The following is a 21,408-nucleotide window of genomic DNA, read 5'->3' as shown; positions in this document are numbered from 1 at the left end:
TCCTGTCATAACATGTTCGCAAGCTGCCTTGATGCTCAGCAAAATTAAAAGAATTCAGGCAGGCAAAGGGGTTTTACAGATCAGTTCTCACATGATAAGCCAAGAATCTATATGGGTACCATGCTGTAAATGCCTCCCCGTATTAAAGCTTAAGAACAAGGAAATAGGTATTAGCAATCACAGGTGTCTCCTGAACCCATTAATTCTGCTTCCTTCTCAGCTTTGAAGTACCTTCCAGAAAAGTATGTCAATGCTGAAATTCAAAACCAAACATATATTGTTTTTGCCCTTCCATTACAAAAGCTTCCAAGAGTGAGTCACATAACAACAGGGTTGACAACCTCCAGGTAGAGCACACAGTTCTCTCAGGATTACAACTTATCTCCAGACTACAGAGATCAGTTCTCTGGAGGAAATGGCAGCTTTGAAGCGTGGACTCGATGATATCACATCCCTGTTGAGGTCCTACCCCTCCCCAAAATCCATTTTCTTCAGGCTCTGTTCCCAGATCTCCAGGAATTTCCCAAGCCAGAGTTGGCGACTCTATGTAACAAGCATAATATATGGAAATATTACATTGTGGTGCTTTCTCTTGGGTAGTTTGTATTCCATTCAGTTGTATTTCTAACACATTCATATACTGTAATGAAGCATATATGCTGCCCAGAGCATCTGAAGCTTTGGTTGCTTCACCTGACTGTGTTCTTGAGGAGGGACTGTTGATTATAACAGAGCAAGAAAACTGTGGGGGCAGGGAAGAACACAATTCACAACTAATTTAGGTCATGGGGAAAGACTTTTGAAGATTATCTGAACACACACCTCTCCCTCAAATTTTCACACTGCTCTCCTTTTCCTGACTGTAGTATGCCTTTGTTTGCTCTTCTTTAAAAAATGAAGTGGGTTTTGAATGGATTTTATACTTTGTTCGCTGTTGTGGATGCTCTGGTAGCAGAAAGGCAGAACTGTTGTAAATCAAATACATTAAATAAATAAAAAAGGGAAAACCAGGGTTGCTATTTAAACTTGTATTCCATCAGATAATCTTTATAAAATGTATGTTGAATGCTAAAACATGTATTCACACTGCCAGCCTTGAAACGTATTCTAAGGCAGTTCCTGGGAACCATCAGGGAGAGCTATGCATGTGTCCTCACTCCCTCCAACCCAGGGCTTTCCTGCACACTCAATTTCTTTCTGGTTTTCTTAGCAGTTGATCCACAAGCACTGATATCAGTCTGGGTACATTTCTTCCACACATCTGCCCTCCTTCTGCATTTTAACACTTATGGAGTTATATCTTCACAACGAAAGAGGCCAAGGACTTACTTTTTTGTTTTAATGAAAGCTGGGAATTCTGCATGTATTATTACAGTGTCCGTTCATTATAATATTATGCAAATGACAATTTAAACAATGATTGAAAGCAAAACCAGAAGGGAGAAGGAAGGGGGAGGAATGGTTTAACTATGATGAACAACCAATCAACCAGGAGGTGGGTGGGAGTGGGCAGGACAAAATAAACTGAAAGAAATATTCTGCACAAGGAACAAAAGTGACTAAGAATGGCTTCAAAAAAAGATTGAGGTAAAAGTGGCCTCAAAAGAACCAGGGGGAAACTGGGGAAACTGGGGAAAACTGGGGGAAACTGGGGAAAACAAAAAAACAGCAACAACCCCGAAGTGAAAACTAAAGCCAAAAAAATGAGTGCAGAACTTGTATGGGGTCAGAACTGATGAAAAAAACCCATGCGGAAAAGCCCCCAGTCTCTCTCTGGTGTCTGACGCAACTAAGTATACAAGATATTGTGTCTCTAAGGCTGAAAGTTCTTGGTTTATTTCCCTCATCCAACCATTATAAGACAAGATAGAAGTGGCTCAAGTTCCCTCTCCTGCTGTCAAGTTTTCTTCTCTTCCAAGTTTGTGTAAGAAGTGTAAGGTTTAGCATCAAGAAGATGAAAGGGAGGAATTTCCACTTAGACTGAAACTGGTTAGTACACAAAGGCAAGGCACACTGACCCTCAGGTCCATCCTCCCTATATTGCATGTATTTTCCAATAATATCAGAGCTGGGAAGGGACTGAATTTGCAAGTTTTAGTAGGCTTGCTTAAAATTTTCTTTTTACACTGGAAACAGATTCCTGGAGATAGGAATAGGAGACAGTCCATTTAATGGCATATGATTCAAATTGGATTTTCATAAGCCATGTGTGAAATTTGTATACCTGAATGTAAAAGAAAACACATCCCACCTGGATATCTTTGTACTTTTCTTGTAAATCCATAAGCCTGTGATAAGCTTTTATAGCTTCTGAAAACTCTCCAATGTCTGTACTGGTAAGAATATAATTTTCCCAAATCTGCCAGTGTTCATAATTACACTTGAGAGCTTCCTGAAGGGTCCGGAATGCTTTGATCCTAGTTAATAAAAAACAAACATTTTACTTTGTCATGCATGCATTTTTTGTTTCTGTGCTCAGTGTCTTCAGAATTTGACATCATAGTTAGAAAAAATGTCATTAAAGTGATAAGAAGTCCTTCTACTAAATTCACAAAATGTACGTCTTACCGCTTTCACATGATCAAGATCATGTCATTACGTCTCAATTAGAAAAGCAGACTATAAATTATGTAAATAAATAAATCTTCATGCTAAATGATGAAGTATCTGATGTAAATACCTCTATTATTTGAATGAGTGAACAATATGTGCTTTTTGTTAGAACTTTTCAAAGAGAAATTATTTTAATTCAGTATTTATGGAAAATGACTGCACTCTTGCTTTATACACAATCAAAGAAAAATACAATAGGACATTATGCAATGGAAGCTTGGACTGAAACTGTGGCCAGATCATGTGACTTTTCCAGCCAGAATTGATAAATGCTTTATAACTGAAGGCATTAATTAAACAATAAATATACAATTCCATGTTTGACTACAACCAAGAGGTTTAGTGAAATTTCACTATAGCTCTTGCCCTGTAAACTGTGAACTTATAGTGAGCACAGAGAAAAAGAAAGGAAACATTATTCCAGTTAAGAAGCACTTCTATTTGTCCTGAAATTGACTAGTATATAACCTATCACATGCAGCAGGCCATGTCTGAATGAGATAAGACAGAAATCAAGTTAGTTATCAGCCTCCAAATGAAACAGAAATATCTCACTGTTGGTCTAAAACAGGGCATCCTGGGAACCTACATATCCTCTACATAGCTACAGACAATGCTGATGTTCGATAACAGAAATTCTTAGTGTATCTTCTGACCATAAAAAGAAGCTGCAGGGTAGGGGAAAGTGAAGCATTGGGGGCATGGTAATGGACAAGGAGTTCCATGATAAAAAAAAAAACCAGAGGAGTTAGCCATGTTAGTCTGTAGGTACAAAAGAGTAAAGAGTCCAGTAGCACCTTTAAGACTAACCAACTTTATTATAGCATAAGCTTTTGAGAACCACAGATTTCTTCATCAGATGCATCTCACGAAAAGAGCTGTGGTTCTTGAAAGCTTATGCTACAATAAAGTTAGTTAGTCTTAAAGGTGCTACTGGATTCTTTACTGATTAAAAAATGTCTCCCCAGGTTCCCCATACCATACCTCTGGAATAAAAAGCAGCTGGGAACTGAGTGGGGAAAGACAAATCACCAGCACTATGGCACCAATTCATTTTGTTCCCCCAATCAGACAGCTCCTAAGAGGAAGTTTCTTTCCAAGGTACAGTAAATCTGGTATACTTTAAATGTGCAATCTGATTCTGTTCACTTTGATAACAGGCTGTAAAGTTTCCTAAAGACCCTTTTACGTAAGCTTTGGAAGTTGCTGAAAAGGACATTTGTTCCAAAAAGTATATTTGAAGAAACAAGCTGGTATCTCTTTACATCTATTTTCTGCTCCTTATAGCCTGTGTAGCAACTGCATCTTTCAGTTTCTATGTTCCATAAATATGTCCAAGTGTCTCTTGAACTTATTTATGGCTTTTAGTTCAATGCATTTTCTTGGCAAGTTGTTTCCTGTGTCCACAACTCTGTGAACTCCCTGTTGGTTTTCTCATTTTCAGCTGGTTACCAGATAGGAGATAAATGGCTCACTGTGATGTAAGGAAAAACAAAGCAAAAACCATCAAGCAATTTCCAAAAAAAGAAAACTTTGATTTCTCCCCTTGTTTTCTAAAGTTGCATTCTTATGTCAGATGATTAATGGGACAGTCCAAGAATCCCAAAATGATCTCAACTTAACTTACCATACTAAACTTCTGAAAGAACTGCGTTATCAAACAAAGTGTCCATCCCAGACATACACTGAACAAGCATACTGAACTAAAAAAAAAAATCAGTTGCCTCTGCAAGATTTATTAATGGCTCACTCTAGAAAGAAGAGAACGAACAGCCTATTATGAACACTGATATCTATCTACTTCCATGAAGTTAATAATAAGCTGCCTGTTTCTCCCTGGAATATCTTAAGTACAATACAAAGATACTATCTGAAGAATATCATGTTTAAAATGGAATGCCTTAGATTCAATTCCACTTTCATATTTAGTAAGAATGATGCTATTCATTTATATGAATACTTACATCCTACCTGAAGCACTATGCAACATATTTTTTTTTAAAAAATTGGGACTGGATCCAGAGTATCCTTTTTTCTAATGGTAGAGCCTCTCTGCGACTCAAATGGTGCTCATTCCAGTGGCACAACGAATCTTGGGCTATGGGTACCTGCCTGTTTCACCAGCAGAACACTACATGTGCCAGTGATATGAAAGATCAGATCCAATCTACAATCACTGTCAGCTCAACAATAAACAGTAATAAATCAGCCACCTAAAAATTCCACAGTTAAAACACAATGTAGCCATTAAACACAATATGGAATGGTCCCAAGAAAAGCTTTTTTTTGAAAAGCCAGGTTTTCCTGAGAATGAAAAGGCATCAGTGAGGCCTGATGCACCCATCAGGGAGAGCATTCCATAGAGAGCTGCCTTTGTACTCTAGCAGTCCTCAAGGAGCACAGCCTCCCCTACAACTCTGTGGGCACAGGGAGCTGATGGTAAGTACAGAGTACAAAGGCAGCTCTCTTTATAGTATCCTGCACAACAAATTTTAGGGGGTACGGGGTGGGTGGGGAGGTGAGCATCTAAATAGTTACTTTGTCTTTTCTAATATTTTTAGTAGGCTTTCTTTGGGCTTTCTAATGGTATGCAGTGGGAGGCCAAATAAGAACCATGGACTATAGGATGATTAAATGAGTAGTACGTATGTATAGGAGTGGAAAGCTATTGGGGAAGCAGACAAGAAACTAGCATTATTTATTTTGGAAGCAAGCATCGCTAATTACTTTGATGTACTTACTTCTGCTTTAATCTGATATATGCAGTTGATAAATTGTTCCAAGCCTCAGCATTCTGCAGTCAAAACACACATAAAAGGATTATCTTAACATTAGTAAGAGAAATATTTTAAAACTGAAAATATTTGGACTTTGATTTACAAACAATAATCTTGTCTACAAAAAAAAGTGACAATTTAAATTATAGCATCAAATAATGAGCAGACACAAGCCAAAGTTAAACATTAGCATAACTAATGTGTGTGTGTGACTGAGTGAGAGAGAGGGGGGCGGGGGGGGGGGAGAGGAACAAACTGATTTGTCCCCTGGCCAATAGGTTCCTTTCTCCCATCCTTGGGTTTAGAACCCCAGATTGGAGGCAAGCCAAACAAATCACGATTTGTCAAAAGAAATACTTGAAGGACGCCTCTCCTTGAATACCTCTCCTTATATGTTCCCATGCAGAGGTATGTCCCTTCCAGGAAGGTTTCTTACCAGTAACCCCCTTACCTAAGATCAGCCAACAGCCTATGTGCGAGCATTTTCAGTGGCTGGCCCATTCCTCTGGAACTGCATCCTGGAAAAGACTGGGGGGGGGGGCTTCTATCCTCCTGGGCTTTCTGACAAGGTGCAAAACAGTTATTCCAGAGAGCTTCCAGGGCAGGCTGAGACTGGGCAAAAGGTAATACCCTGCTGATGAGGATGTGTTTTTAGATTAATTTTTAATATCTATTATTTTACCAGATTGTTTACCTATCCTTGGGACTGGATAGGTTCAAGAGAAAGGTAAGCATACCTATTAAATAAATAAACCCAATTTTGATATCACAGCAAATTGCAATTTCTTCAGATCAGAAGTGTTCAATCTTTCCTGCTGTACTGATTTTATACCTGCTGGCTTTAGTATAATCCATAACTGTCTTGAAGACACTAGTATCTTAAAAAACATTCCTGTCAGTTTGAATGCAGCCATTAAAGTGAGATGACATTAATGAGCCCCCTAATATTTAAAAACATCTCAAACTTAGTATTAGGTGAGCAAAGACCTGACAGTGGCCCTCAGAATGTTACTTCACTTGAATCAATGAACCAGTGCTGGATTCTTTACTTAGAAAAGAAAATCCACTTAAATTTTTAGAGCATCAATAAAGATCTCAATAAGAAAACTGAACTAGTTGGTTAATACACAACAGCAAACCTTGATTTGGTACTATGTGAACAAGCCTTCTGTTCATCTGCATCCTCTTCTCCCTGAGTGCTATAATTCATTTAACTACTTGTTTTAAAAGAATATTACAGCTTGTATTCATTCTCCAAACCAAAAGCAGAAAGGTAGATGGGTGTGAATGGGAATAGTGAGCAACCCAGGATTCATTCCATGGTTTTACATGTGAATCAACCTTATGACTTAGGCATAAATATTAAGCATTGCAGGGAGTTCACATGAAAGAAGTCTGGGAACCACTATTTTATGACACAAGCATTATTAGATAAAAAATTAAAATTGCAGCATGACCTATTTATGCATAGATAGGGATATCGGGCACATGTGTGGTACATATGCACTTAGTGGAGGTGGGGGAGAAAACAGGGCTCAACTGAGCATTAAGCCAGGTTATTTGCTGACAAAATTTCTCTCATCAATTCTGACTTGGAAACAGCTGAGAGTAGATCCGATACCTGAGACGGCAGAACAAAGTCTGGCTGTCCTTTTGTTATGGGCTTCTGCCTATGGATGCTGATAGGGTTCTTGGGAGTATTAGGGCCACCACTTGTGCCCTGGACCCATGCCCATCCTGGCTTTTAAAATCTTGCTGGGAAAAGATATTGGAGCCATTAGTGAAAATCATCAATTACTCCCTGATTGAGTGGCTCATTCTTTAATATATATATGAGGCTGCTGAATGAGATTATCTAGAGCTTTGGGGTTGGATGCCTCTTATGCTCTGGACCTTTTTCAGTCTGATTTTAGGCCAAGCTATGGGATGGAGATGACTCTACTGGCTCTAGTTGATTACTTCCGCCTGAATGTAGAATAAGGCCTTGTTTCATAGTTGCTCCTCCTGGATCTATCTGCAGCCTTCGAAACAGTAGACCATGACATCCAGTTGAGGCATCTGGAGGCAGAAGTAGGAATCAGGGGATATGCCTTGGAATGGTTTAAATTGTTCCTCATGGAATGGATTCAAAGGGTTGCTATTCAAGAACAATTATTCTCAGTGTGGGAATTATTTTGTGGGCCTCCACAAGGTGCAGTCTTATCCCCCATATTATTCATCCTCTATGTAAAGCCTTTATGAGAAATCATTCATAGCTATGGAATTGGATGCTCTCAATATACAGCTGATATCCAGCTCTATATCTCACTATCCAAATCCTCTGGTGATGCAGTAAAGGTACTGATCCACTGCTTGACCACTGTTGTCATCTTGCTAAAAGCAAACAAATTGAAATTGAACCTAGACAAGATGGAAGTGATGCTGGTTAGAAAAAGAGATCTTGAAGGCCATTCTGGCCTTTGATGGAATCCGGTTGACCCTGGCTGACTTAGTGAAGAGCTTGCGGTTATATTGGATCCAGCACTGCTGTTATAGAAGCAAGTTATACAGCTGCAAAAAAAGGCCTTCTCCCAACTCAGACTAGCCTAGAAGATGGCCCCCTACCTATTTAAACATAGCTGATCTGGCCACCTGGATTCATGCCACAGTAACATTGAGACTAGTCTCCTGTAATCCATTCTACATAGGTCTCCCCTCAAAGTCAACTTGGAGACTCTAGTTGGTGCAAAATTCTGCAGCTAATTTACTTTCAGAAGCTACACAGAGTATGAATTTCACTCCCATTCTGCAGTCACTACTCATCCATTACTGAGCACAATTCCAGGCCATGACTATTATATTCAAAGCCCTTCATGACCTTGGCCCTTCATATCTGTTCAATGGCGTTTTTACCTATGTTCTGCCACGGCAGCTTTGATCATCTGAACAGCGCCTTCTGCAGATACCACCTTGCAGTTGGGCTAGATCAACAACTGCCCATTCATGTGCTTTCTCTCTGGTTTTCCCCACTTTATGGAATGGCCTGCCTGAGGAGGAAAGCTCAGTCTTTCCTGGCTTTCCACAAACTATGGAAGACTGAATAATTCAGGAGGGCTTTCTACTCAGATTATAGGGCTGTGTCATAGGAAATAGCTCAGAGGTAGGGACAGGAACTATAGACTATGGTCGCTTCCACATGTTCCCTTTTGGGGGGGGCTTTCTCTGTCCTAAAGCCGAGTCTTCCCAACCTGCTTTCATAACTCATCTTCCATATGCAGCGTCCTCGTGCGTTTCTTGTGTGTGGTCATAGTGGAAGGAAAAAAGGGTCCAAAACAGAAAGTGTGTTCTTTCTGCACCTCGTCACAAATGATGTTGGTGCAGTCCCGCCCAACTTTCTTTCTTTTTTTTTTTTGAGCGCATGCGGGATTGCGCTATATCATTGTCCTGTCTTTCAGTTTCTGTAGAAACTGGGCATGCGTAGTACTCCGTTCTCTACCGTTAATTTTCCAAAGTTTTAAATGCAAAAGTGTTTAATAAGTATGCGAACAGTAGAGTAGCGCAATTGCACAATTTCATATCCTACTATATAAATGGCAAACCATGTTCCCTAGCACTCACTCCTTATCCCCGCGAAGGCGCAGTATGCAGGGATAAGAAGCAAGTGGGGGCAAAATGAGAGCTCAGCACCGGCTGCAGGAAGGCTCAGTGCGGTGGCAAGACCCTCCCAATGTCCCATGGCAGTGGGGGTGGTGCTCCCCGCTGCCTCTGTGGGGTCTTGGGAGGGCCGAGCACAAGCCAAGCGGTGGCTGAGGGATCAGAGGAGGAGGGAGCCCCTGTTCCCTTCCCCATCCCCCTCTTGACTGATGCCGCAGAGAGAGGCGTGGGGGTGGGAGGAAGTGCTGTTAGGAGCTGTTATATTTTCCAAAACAACAGGCTTTAATGCTAGTTTGAAATAAAATCAGAAATGGCATTCTGTTCCCAGTGTTGTTCCTAAACTGATTGCTGAGTGATCCAATGTAGTAAGCACTGCATTGTAATAGCGCAAGGACCATTTTAAAAAGTAAAAAAAAAAAAAGGGAGGACATATACTCGCGCATGAGAGCCAGACGCTTGTATGGGAGGCGTAATGGCAAGAGGAGGGGTTGGAGATTTGTGAGAGGGCACTTCAGAAATGCGAAAAAGCCTCCAGATGCATTGATACGTTAGAAAACCGCACAAAAAAAGCGGCATCAAAAATTAAAACGGAACAAGTTTCACAAAAAACGCTCAAAACTCGGGACTCATGATGACCTGCTCGCGCATGGGAAACGAAGACATATGTAATGAGTGAGATAACCTGCCAAAGTTCTGTTAGCAAGCCATCTCATTAAGGATGTGTGGCAGTGACCCATGACACCGGGTATTATCTGCGAACTTAGATACGCTCCTAACTGGTTAATTCTGCGTTGCTAAAGATGACATGTTAATGAATTACACTTTATTTCAGAAAGGTTTCAATCTGTGTGTTTGGCTTTATGCTCGTTTTCAGTTCTTCTGGTACCATACCCTATTGTATCCATTTTCACTGAATGTCCTAACTGTTGATCACATTGTATTTTGCTGAATGAATGTGCTAGCTATTGATTATATTTTATAATTTGCATTGTGTAATCTGCCTTGGATCTTAGTGAGAAAGGCAGATTATAAATAAATTAACAACAACAACAACAACATGCAAATGGCACCCAACTCTGTATTTCATTATCCTTGCCTCCAGGTGCATCAATCTTGATTCTGAATCGGCACTTCGTGGCTAAGGCAGACAAGCTGCAACTATATCCAGACAAGATAGAGGGAATGCTGCTTGGAAAGGCTAATATTTGAGAGAGACTGAAGTTGGCTTTTTCAGAACAAGTGAAAGAGTTTGAGGGTGCTCATAGACCCTACTTGCTCTTGGAAAAGCAGGTTGGCATGGTGGCCAGGAGTGCCTTTTATCAGCTGCAGCTGATGTCCTAACTTTCTTGTTCCATAGACTAAGCTGATGTGGCCACATTGATTCAAGCTTATCTAACCTCACAGTTGGATGAATGCAACATGGTTTACATGGGGCTGTCTTTGAAAACAACCTGGAAATTACAACTAGTCCAAAATGTGGTAGCCCAATTACTGTCAAGGGCTAGCTGCTAGGAACATGTTGTCTGCTTTGAAACAGCTAAATTGGCTGCCAGTTTATTTATGAGCTCAGTTCAAGGTGCTGGTTAAGACCTTTGAAGACCATCATGGCCTGGGACCCACATATTTGAAAGACCGTCTCCTTCCGTATGTCTCTGTCCACAAACTACGGGTTTCAAGCAGCAATTTGTTGGTGATCCCACCTCTTAAGGTGGCCCAACTGGCACCTACCAGAGCTCTGTGCTTTTCCAGCTATGTGGAATGGGCTTGCTGAAAAGGTAATGGTAGCCCTCCTCCCCACCTTGGAGATTTTCTGGAGGCGCTGCAAGGCTTTTCTATTTGCCAAGGCTTTTGAAGAGTGTTGAATGGCAGGTACCTTTTTTGTAAAGGAAGAGGTATTTCGGGGTTGTTATTTTATTTTGGTTTTAACTGTAAATATTTTTAATCTATAATTGTAAGATGCCTTGAACTACAAGAAAAGGCAGGATAATGCTTAAATGAATCCAATTGCTCCAGATTGAGGCAGCTAAGCCCTTTGATGTGTGTGTGTTTCTGTCTGTCTGTCGTGACAGAAAATACATACTTGAACAAATATTATGCAATGCTTATACTATAAAATGTGTGAAAATAATAAAAAATGAAGTTTTGACCAAAGGAAAACTGGTTGGTTCTGTTATACTTACATCAGGTTCCAACATCACACAGCGTTGAAATGCTCTGGCTGCACCTTCATAATCTTCCAAAGCTAAGTAAGCACAACCCAAGGAAAACCACACCCCCAACTGAAATGAAGAAAAAGAAAAATTATGAATAGTATGGTTAAAAGGCCACAGAATGGCAGGAGTTTAAGTGTAAGTCATGCACAGTGACTGTTCATAATGGGTGATAGTAGGATAGAGCCAAAAAGCAGCATGTACATGAATGAAATAAATATATATAAATTAATCTAGTTAAGCAATTTAACTCCTGTAGGATGTTAAAGCGCATTAACAGAAGTGTATCTGCTTATCTCTTGGACAACCAGCTTCCTAGTTGTCAAGAACAACCGGGGAAATATGTACAAAATGGTGATTTGCTGAAACTAGGAAGTACAAAAAGAAATGAAGCACACATAAATCTTAAGCTTCAATTTCTGAACCATCTCATTGTTATTTCTCACTTGTGCATATTATTCCGTTGTCTAAGAATACATTTCTGAGCAAGTGGCTCTTGCCCATGTAAGTTTAGGCTTCAATAAAACTGTTAAGATGCCACAATTTTTCTTTTTTGTTGCAACAGACTAACAAGCTCCTCCACCGGAATTTGTTTCTGTAACACTGTCTGGCTCTCTAAATGTGTGCGTGGGGGGTGGGGGGTGGAGAGCATGTGGTCATGGAATCTGAAAGAGAGTTGCTATGATCATGGAGATCAGTGCTGAAAAGAAGCATCTATATCTAAGGAGATCCTGTTCCTATGACACAGAAAGTCATTCTCCATGTAAATGTGCCCCCTAGAGACTCTTAGGAACTGTGGAGATAAAAAGTACCCTGTGACCAAGCCCTCACAAATCCCATAAATATTTAATGGTACGCTTACTTTAAAGGAATGTACAGACTCATTGGCTGAGTATTTAAGGTTTAAAAAATCTGGCCCAATAAAAAATATCCCAATATAAAAAGATCTCCTGCATTGTCTCATTTTTCTACCCTGACTTCATACCGGCTGTCATTCAGAAATAATAAAAACATTTTTAAAAGTTTATGATTTCTAAATTGAAGAGAGGGTGTCTCTGAGGGCAAACTGCATGAAAATTCTAACTCAGCTTCCCCATCACAAAAAGACAAATAAACGTATATTCTTCAAACGGAAGAAGTGAATCATATAAATAAGTTTACATAACTAGCATAATGTTGTTAAATTGTAGCTTTGGGATTTTCATAGGATTTTGTTCCTAGTGAATAAAAGTGAAGTAAGAGGGTGCAAGTACACAGTTATATAGCAAAAGTGGGTTTAAGATGACACCTTTGTTGCCCTAGATCAATGGAAACCCTAAAGTGCAATCTTCCATAAGGTTTTATTAAAAAGCACACAGACATTTGTAAAAGAAACAGTAGGGTTTTTTAGAATTTTATTTTAAAGGTCTATTGATTCCAGAAAATTCTGAAAAAACATAGATCTTGTTCTGTTTGTTGCATGAATAAATGGAAATATTGTTTCTTGTTAGAAAACATTTACAGTAGATTCAGGTCCTATGTCTGAACTAGAAACTAGGATTCTCAGATAGGGATTCTACAGTCTAGGGGTCTGACAAAGCCTTCTCTGAACTGCTTTATAAATTCCCTGGTATTTTAATGTTGATTGATTCTAATAAACTGACTTTTATCACTTTGATTGCAACACCAAATAATGTAAATAAAATTTAAATCTGATGTGCAAACAAAAATCTGCCCTGGAGTTATATTTTGTACCCAGCAACGACTAATTCTCATTCTAATTACAATGCAGTATCTGCAGACAACAATTCTGAAAGTGTAATTGAAATAAATCCATGTTCTCAAAAACTATATTACTTTTCATAAGACTTTTGTGTGTGTGTATTCAAAATATGCTCTGACCTAAATAGCCCAGGAAAGCCCGATCTCGTCACATCTCAGAAGCAAAGCAGGGTTAGTAACTGGATGGGAGCCTCCAATGAAGACCACGGTTACAGAGGCAGGCAATAGCAAACTACCTCTGTTAGTCTCTTGCCATGAAAACCACATCAGGGGTATCCATAAATCAGCTATGACTTGACAGCACTCTCTACCACCACCATGAATTGTCCAACATATAAATGGTACAGATGCACATAATCAACGATCTGCGTAGGGAAAACGTGATATTTGTCACAAGGGCCCTTAAAGAACACAACTTAATCATGTTAACTCAAAATTTGGGGTGGGACAAGTTTCCAGTGGGTTGTGGTCTAAGCCAAGCCTCATCTGTTGGTGAAGTAACATTTTTTGGAAAAGTTTTTTTTAAAAAAAGAAGATGTAAAATGACATTTTGGGGGAAGTACAGCAGTTTATACAGTGAACAGCCTCAGGGAGCATCCATGATTGTTCAGGCATTCACTCAGAACTATTTCCTGAACTGTGTTGCTTTAGGCAGCTACCAATCCTGCAGAAAGATTTTTTTTGTTTTTTTGCATATTTTTTCAAAGCAAGTTGCAACATAGCCTGGCATTGCAGAAAAGTACCATGACTCATGGAAATCAATCATGAAATTCAGAACTGAATCATGTCAGGATGTTAAATATGAAAGCCCAGATAAATGGTCTCGGAACGTTTCTGGTTGAAAAGGGAATAATGTGTTTAATTTGTTTTGACAGAATTGGAATAATTCTATGGAAAGAGATATGTTTTGTCAAATAAGAAAAGGTACCTCTACAGAATGGCAAGAAGCATGTTTAAGTCATCTTTACCTTTTCAGGAGGTGATTTTTAGTGGGCCCAACAGTGAAATATAATCGTAAAGGAAAAAGAGGATGGAGAGAAACCATAACTTTTGAAGGCAGTTATGACATTTGGAAGGTTATCTGGCAAATCATTCTCAACTAAAAAAAACCCTAAAGCCTGTCATAATACAAAATGCAGAGAATGTTTCCTGTGGCAAATTGTTTCCCGAATCAGAATTATAAACATGAGAGAAGACAGATGAAATGTGGGGAAAGTCAAATTGATGAATAAGTGGTTTTTTTAAATTTCTGAACTGTTCATTAAATGGGGCCAATAATTAGTAATTTTTAGAAATTCTTGCAACCAACTGCAGCATTTTTATTGTTTGCCTGTGATTCGCATTCTTATGTCCACGATCTCATCAAGACAAGCTACAATCATATTCTCAAGATGCTTTCTTCTTCAGCTTACATTGGTTAAGAACCATGTGATGTTCTAGGCATGCTTCTGGAACATGTATAAATAATCAACTTCTGCTGGTGGCTGTACAGGGGAAAGCAACTGGAGAGCTTTTCAAAGCCCCAGCAACTACTGACCATCCACACTCAGCAGCAATATCTTATTGCTCTAATTTTCAGCAATAACTAAAGAACGTAGTTTCGGCCCCAAAACAGTGTGACCAAAAAAGATTAGATGCCAAGGCTGTATGTGGTGCATTACAAATTAAATGCTTGCTCCAAAGTCAGTGAGGTATATTCTGTATTCCACACTATGATGAACTGTGAGAGACTGTCTTGAGCATATTTCTTAAATGTGGGTGCCAGTGTTGACCCTGATTCTTTCCATTCCTGTGAACATGGAGCAATATGTGAACCAAAGACAGTATAGGAAATATATCTAAATAAAAGAAATCAGTATATAAACTTACCTGCATAGGGTTAATCTGTACTGAGAGCTCAAAGCACTCTATACACTCCTTGAAATTTTTGTTGCGAAGGTGGAGAAGACCCTTGGAACGCTGAGCTCTTGCACTGCGATACTTTGACAATTCCCAAGCCTTGTCATAATAAAAATGATCTTTAAGGACATCTCCAAGCAAGCAATATAATCCAGGTGTTTCTTTTTTCTCTATTTCTTGTCTCAAGATTTCTTCTGCCTATGAAAAAAGAAAATCATGGAATGGATCTTGAAAAACAGGATAAAGCCACTTTTATTTAGCTCTAGGCACCACTGCAACATGAACACTGTCCACTGTATGGCTTGTATCACCAACTACGTCAGCAGATCCTAACCATAAGATGCAGAAGCTTATTTAAGTCAAGTCCAGGAACATCTTCTGACAGGTACACGAAGTACCATTTTCCGGTTGCCATTAACATTATCTAAAATAAACGAAACAACCACAAAATTCTGCATTTGTAGAGTCTGAAAAATAATGATGAAAGATTGCACCTAGCTTGTCTAACAGAAGCAAGTCACTGTACCTCATGAATTACACTGAATCATGAGTCAAATTGCTTCGGGTGCAGTTCACAGGGCTACTTTTGAAGTTGTAAACAGCCTGGGTCTAGATTACCTTCAAGAGAGCCCCTCCACATGTGAGTCTTCATGATCTTTATAATCTGATGCAAAGGCTCTGCTCTGTCATCCTGACATGATCTTTGTAGGTGGTGTTCTGGCATGGTTCCCTCTCATGCTATGAAAATAATATCAGAAGCCATAGGCCATGTGTAAAAACTCCATGCTGCGGTTTCCCATATCAGTGTTCCCTCATTTTCAGAAAGGACATCTTTAACATGCCAAGACACCACATCAGGCTTCTTACATGACCTGGGGCTTCCAGTATTTGAACTGCAGTAGTTTTATCAGTACAATGAAAATGTCAGAAGGAACCTTAAGTGCCAGATTTAAGGGGAATAATGTTCAAAAAGGAAGACCAAGGGCTCTTTTCTAATATAGCCCTGACCTTTTGGAATTCCCTTCCCATGATGCTTGTCATTAATTTATGGACCAAGACTTAACTGACTTTCTATGCCCTATTGTAATACAGATTTGGTTTGTAAAATACATTTAGTTTTTCTGAGAGTCAATGTTGAATAAGGCTATAACGGTTCTAACTGTACCATATGGTCCCAATTTTAAGTGGAATATAACAGAATACTTGTTAGTGTACTATACTTTAATGTTTTTAGCATTGTAGATGTCTGTGTACCATCACTGTGAACAATTTTGAGGACCAGTTTACAGATCAAGTGAAACAAAGTGGGTAAGCTTCCCCTGGAATGTACAACTTTGAAATGCATAGAGGGGGAAATCATATTTAATGTTCCTTGCAATTTGAGAAATAGCATGTCAGGAAGAAAAAGCATGTCAGGCACCCTTCTTCCAAGTATGCAGAGTGTATGGTCATCGGCCTATGTTATTTTTGTTTCACACTGTGAGCCTTTTTACATATGCTTTTTGAGCCATTATGACAAAATAAAAGACACACAAAGCCCACATCTTTCCATGATAGATGCCTTCAGAATCTCTTCAGCAGTCAGCCTGAAAACTTAAAGCCCTGGGAAACCCAGGATCAAATCTCCACTCTACCATGAAAGCTTCCTGAAGGACTTTGGGCCAGTCACACACACTTGAGTCTAATCTACCTCACAGGGTTGCTGTGAGATTCAAATGGAGTCGAGGAGACCAAGGTAAGCTGCCTAGAGTCCCCACAAGGGAGAAAGCTAGGGTATACATGAATAAATGAATGAATCCAAGTCACTATTTGTAACTACCAAACATTCATACTTCTTTATATGAACATCAGGATTTATCCGCTGATGTACCATCAACTAATTTAATGGAAACTGTTGGTGAAACATACTTGCCCTCCAACTTGTTTTTACATCAAGAGGGATACAAAAGAAAGTTAGAGAACTCATGGGATAATTGATTCAAAGGCAAAAATTTCAAAACTGTAACAAAACTTTTGTGAAGAATTCATAAACTATATAATTTTTTAAAAAGATGTAAGCTATTATATCCATTACAAAACAGTCACAAACTCATCTAAGCAATCCTCTCTTTTCCTTTTATTCTTCTCAAAGAACAATAGTCTGCAATGTGAAGAAACAGCTCTGAGGTGAAAAGTGCACTACAAGCTGCTCCTTTAATTGATCCTTGCATCAGCCTCTTCCAAAGCCAGGCCTCTCAGTGCCTAGCCCTGTATCCTAGACCTGCAGGCTAATATTTTACTTTTATTCACTAACATTTTACATTCAAGTTTACAAAGCTGCATTCTCTAGACCGGGCCTTCAGTGAATTATTTACCAACAGTGGCACATGCTTGGCATCCAGAAGAATCCAGCTTCTGTATTTGGCATCTCTGTTAAAAACCTTATCAGACAACAAGTCTTAACTTCCCTGAGACCTTGGAGAGTTGCTGCTGGTACCAGACTAGGTGGATTAAAGGTGTTTAAAGAGTTTAAATGTTAACAAACTATGAAAAAGAGGCTGTCATTTTGTTAGAATCATAAACTACAGTTAGCTATATTTTCTCCACACCATTATTAAACCATGATTTAGAATCCTAGCTTGGTGGAAAAATAGCTATTGTTTATTTATTTTATTAAAACATGTTTACTCTACCTTTCTTCGTGGTTCAAGGAGAGTTTACAATAATATATTAAAAACATTTACAGTTAAATACATGGATATATTTATGACAACTAATAAGAATACAAGAATAACTATGTAGTGTACACTGATCTATTAATCAGATTTGTGATGAAGTATACTGCTTGTAAACTATTTGTTGCAACAAATGTTTCAAAAAAATTTATTATATTAAAAAAAAAACATTTACAGTTAAAATCAAAATAAAATTACAATCCCCAAATTCTCCCTCCAGTTGGCTGAAAAATTAAAACACTTCTGCTTTTAGAACACACCATACTTTGTTTCATTCTTATCACAAACCACAGTTTATTATTTTTTTTTAATTTTTGGACTATGTTTTTTGGGTGAGGGTCCCAGACTCATTCACAAAACAAGAAACAATTTGCCATTATGTCTAAATTAAATCCATAGAGCAGCTTTTTGTGTTCATACATAGTTATACAAATATTCCAGTTTGGAGACAACACAGTTTGACTTAAATAGATGGAACACACTTATCATCCCAAACACAGAATTTTATTTTTATTCTTCTTTAGAATAAGTCTACAGGCATCCAAATTCTAATTGTTTTCAACATTCATGTCACTGGTTTATGCCAAACTCCATGGTTCTATTTTTTTTTTGCCACTATACAATCCACTTATTTTCTTTTAGCTCTCTATTCATATTTTTTAATTTAGCCTAAAATGTAAAGCTTCTTCCCCAGGTGGAGGAGGGGAGGGAATGAACTACAAAAAACTGAGGAAAGCAAATGAATTTTGTTAGTATGTTTGCAGTGCAATCCTATGGAGAGTTACTCCAGTCTAAGCCTATTGAAGTTAATGGGATTAGACTGGAGTAACTCTCCATAGGATTGCACTGTTAAAGTACTATTTACATTTCAGAATTAATATTTCTACTTCTGATTGTAACATTTAGATGTTACAACCACAATCTAGATGTTAACCCCCAAAACATAATCATCACTTGTTCTTATGTTTCTGTTTTCCCTCACAGAACCTCAACACTGTTTTGAGTTCTCTCAAGTCTGTAGGCTGGAAATTTGGTACAAACACAAAGAATATGTGATAGTCTCCTCCCTCTGCCCAGGGTTTTTTTTTGGGGGGGGGTAAAAAGACATCCTTGAAGTAGCACTTTTGAGAAATCTCTAATAACAGAGAGTTGCTAAAACACAATCCTTCAGACAAATTATGTTCCACATGTGTATGCTATGCAAATCACTAGCTTTCTGAATTATGACCCACACGTTACACTTCCTATTTTAATACTCTAGCTTACCTTTAAAGGCACTTAAGAAATTCTCCACTGTAGTCTGCTGGGTATAAAATCAACCTTGATACTTCAATCAAATTCATTTTAAATGAAATGCTATCTTATTGACTTGCTTAAGCACATATTGGCAAGGAATATACCATACGACTCTTTTCCAGAAGTGACTGTTTCCTTGAAATGTACTAGGGATAAATGCATGGTCTCTGCCAATGTCTGCCTTATTGACTTTCTGTAATCTTCTGGTCACTCAAACATTCCAAGCAAGGAGTAACACTGAAATCATATCATGGTCAAGTACTCACAGCCAATATTTCACATTCTCTTCTCATCTGCCATTTGTACTGTTGTACTGCTTCAGCCTCCAAAGAGAATGACCTGCCATATGGCTGAAACTTTTCTTTTACAATAGTACTTTGACAACTGACAAATATTTTACAGAGGAATCACATATTTCTAACACAGTGATAGATAATTTCATGCTTTAATGAGCTCTTTAGTCACCCCTCCATTAAGCTGTTATGACAAAGCACAAATTAAACTGTCATTCAATTTACAGATGAAGTGCTCCAATTTGTGTTTCACATTGAACTTAATGCCCTGAATTCAGTACACGAACATCTTATCACATAATTAGGTGATGCATGTTCAAAACATGGCACAAATAAGCCCAAAACATTTCTAAAGGTAAAGTATGCTGTCGAGTCTCAGCCAACTCATGGCAACCCCGTGAAGTTCCACCTCATGGGGTTTTCAAGGCAAAAGATGAGAAGAGGTGGTTTGCCATAGCCTTCTTCTTCTGCTATAGCAACACCAGTCTTCCTTGGTGGTCTCCCATCCCAGTACCAACCCCCCTTAACTTCTGAGCTCTAATGAGATTAGGTTAGTCTGGGCAATTAGAATTTGTCCAAAAAATAAGGAATTTCTAGCAAATTGACAATATTGGCTTCAACTTCCCTCATACTGACACAGTATCTCTTAGGCTTATCCATTTATAATGATCAGATTTAGATATAAATATATGTAAACAAACTTTCCAGCGTCTGCACCCTCTCTGTGGAATGCTTTTCATTTGGAAGTTTCCACTTGGTAGTGCCTAACTTTCTATTCTTTAGAAAGTTAGGTGCCAGATAAGGACAATTTTATTTGCCTGAGCCTTTGGTCTCTTTTCCTGAGCATGTTACTCACATTTTATTAAGCTTTTTAATCCATAGCTGCTTGATTTGGCTGGCCCTATTTTATGCTGGAATGTCATTTTTGCCTTTGTTAATTGCTGTTTTTACTGTTATTATTATACTGATTTTCTTTTTATGACTGTTTTGTAGCTATTGATTGGATACTTTAACACTGTTAACTTCTTATTGATATTTGTTGTTTAAAAGTGGGTGGAAACTGCTCAAGCAGTTCTCTGAAGAAGCAGCTAACAAATATAAATAAATTCAAGAAAATGTAACATTAACTTAGAAAAGACCTCCCCCCTCCCCCAATTTCTGAACATTAGGAATTGGAAACAAGAGATGTAGTATGTTAGGTGAACCTGGATAAGACTATAACGACAAGCGATCTTACAACTGTCTGAAAAAAACTGGAATACATTTTACATCAACATATCCAGCTGTTGGAGAAGTAAATATGTAGACACAGATGGCAATTAATAAACTGTAGACATTGGATGGTTTCCATAGAACATCCTGTCTGGTTTCCAAGCAGGCTTCAGCTCATGCACTGGAAGAATGGGAGGGATTCTCACTAAGAAACAGTTCTTTGATGTTTGAAGAACATGTTTCTGGGCCAAGTCTCATCATGGGGAAATAACACTGATCTCACTGCAAGGCTATATGGGAGAAAGAGAACACAAATCTACTATGATGTTATTTATCTGAGACCCAAACAGTACTAAAATAGAACTTGAATCAACTGTATATGCTTTTCATGAAACCAGTAACTGAATTCTGCTTTAAGGATTGAGCTGTGAAGCTCCTATCAAGGTTACTGAATCCAAACTGGTACAGCTATACTTCAAAAAAATCAACCACACCCTATCCAAAATGTGACAGAGCGAATGGTATTGCATGCTGGAGATGTGAGACAATTACATGCAAATTTCAGTCTAGTTCATCTGTGTGGGTATGCCATCAGAATAATTCTTTACTTTGGTAAAAGGCTGAAGTTCACATGAATTTACACATAGCCATTTAGTTTATCATTCTAGTTTTGGAATAAGTCCTAGGATTCGAGCATTATCCAGATACGCAAGCAGTGAGTGTAAAGAGCTGCACTAAACTTAAAACATGATGGTCTGCTAGCACTGGAAATCAAGACATACCCCCAAAATTGAATTCAGTGTGGAGAACATGTTGGAATTGAATGTGAGAAAAAGCAACATGCAATTGATGCAAGATTTAAAAAAACCAATAATTTAACCTGGAAACCCCCCAATGAATTATTCCATCAACTGGCTTCTTCAAAATGTTACATCAAAACATGCCAGGCAATCTCCCCCTTTCTCCTCTCTTTCCCCCTTTATATCTGCCCAAACCCCTT

At 38.6% G+C, this 21,408-nt stretch overlaps 1 protein-coding gene across 2 annotated transcripts in view; it reads right to left on the bottom strand.

Moving 5' to 3' along the window:
• Positions 1 to 21,408, bottom strand: part of TTC27 (tetratricopeptide repeat domain 27) — a 169,338-nt gene that overhangs the window by 25,976 nt on the left and 121,954 nt on the right. For both annotated transcript variants that reach the window (XM_054980541.1, XM_054980549.1), the window contains exons 13-16: positions 14,864 to 15,091; positions 11,204 to 11,302; positions 5,355 to 5,407; positions 2,252 to 2,417 (exon numbers count right to left, since the gene is read on the bottom strand). In XM_054980541.1, coding sequence (XP_054836516.1) covers positions 2,252 to 2,417; positions 5,355 to 5,407; positions 11,204 to 11,302; positions 14,864 to 15,091 — 546 coding nt within the window. The remainder of the gene's footprint in view (positions 1 to 2,251; positions 2,418 to 5,354; positions 5,408 to 11,203; positions 11,303 to 14,863; positions 15,092 to 21,408) is intronic.

The sequence above is a fragment of the Eublepharis macularius genome, chromosome 1, assembly GCF_028583425.1.
Source record: "Eublepharis macularius isolate TG4126 chromosome 1, MPM_Emac_v1.0, whole genome shotgun sequence".
NCBI lineage: Eukaryota > Metazoa > Chordata > Lepidosauria > Squamata > Eublepharidae > Eublepharis > Eublepharis macularius.
The sequence above is the reverse complement of the archived record's forward strand: the minus strand, read 5'-3'. Positions and strand labels throughout refer to the sequence as shown.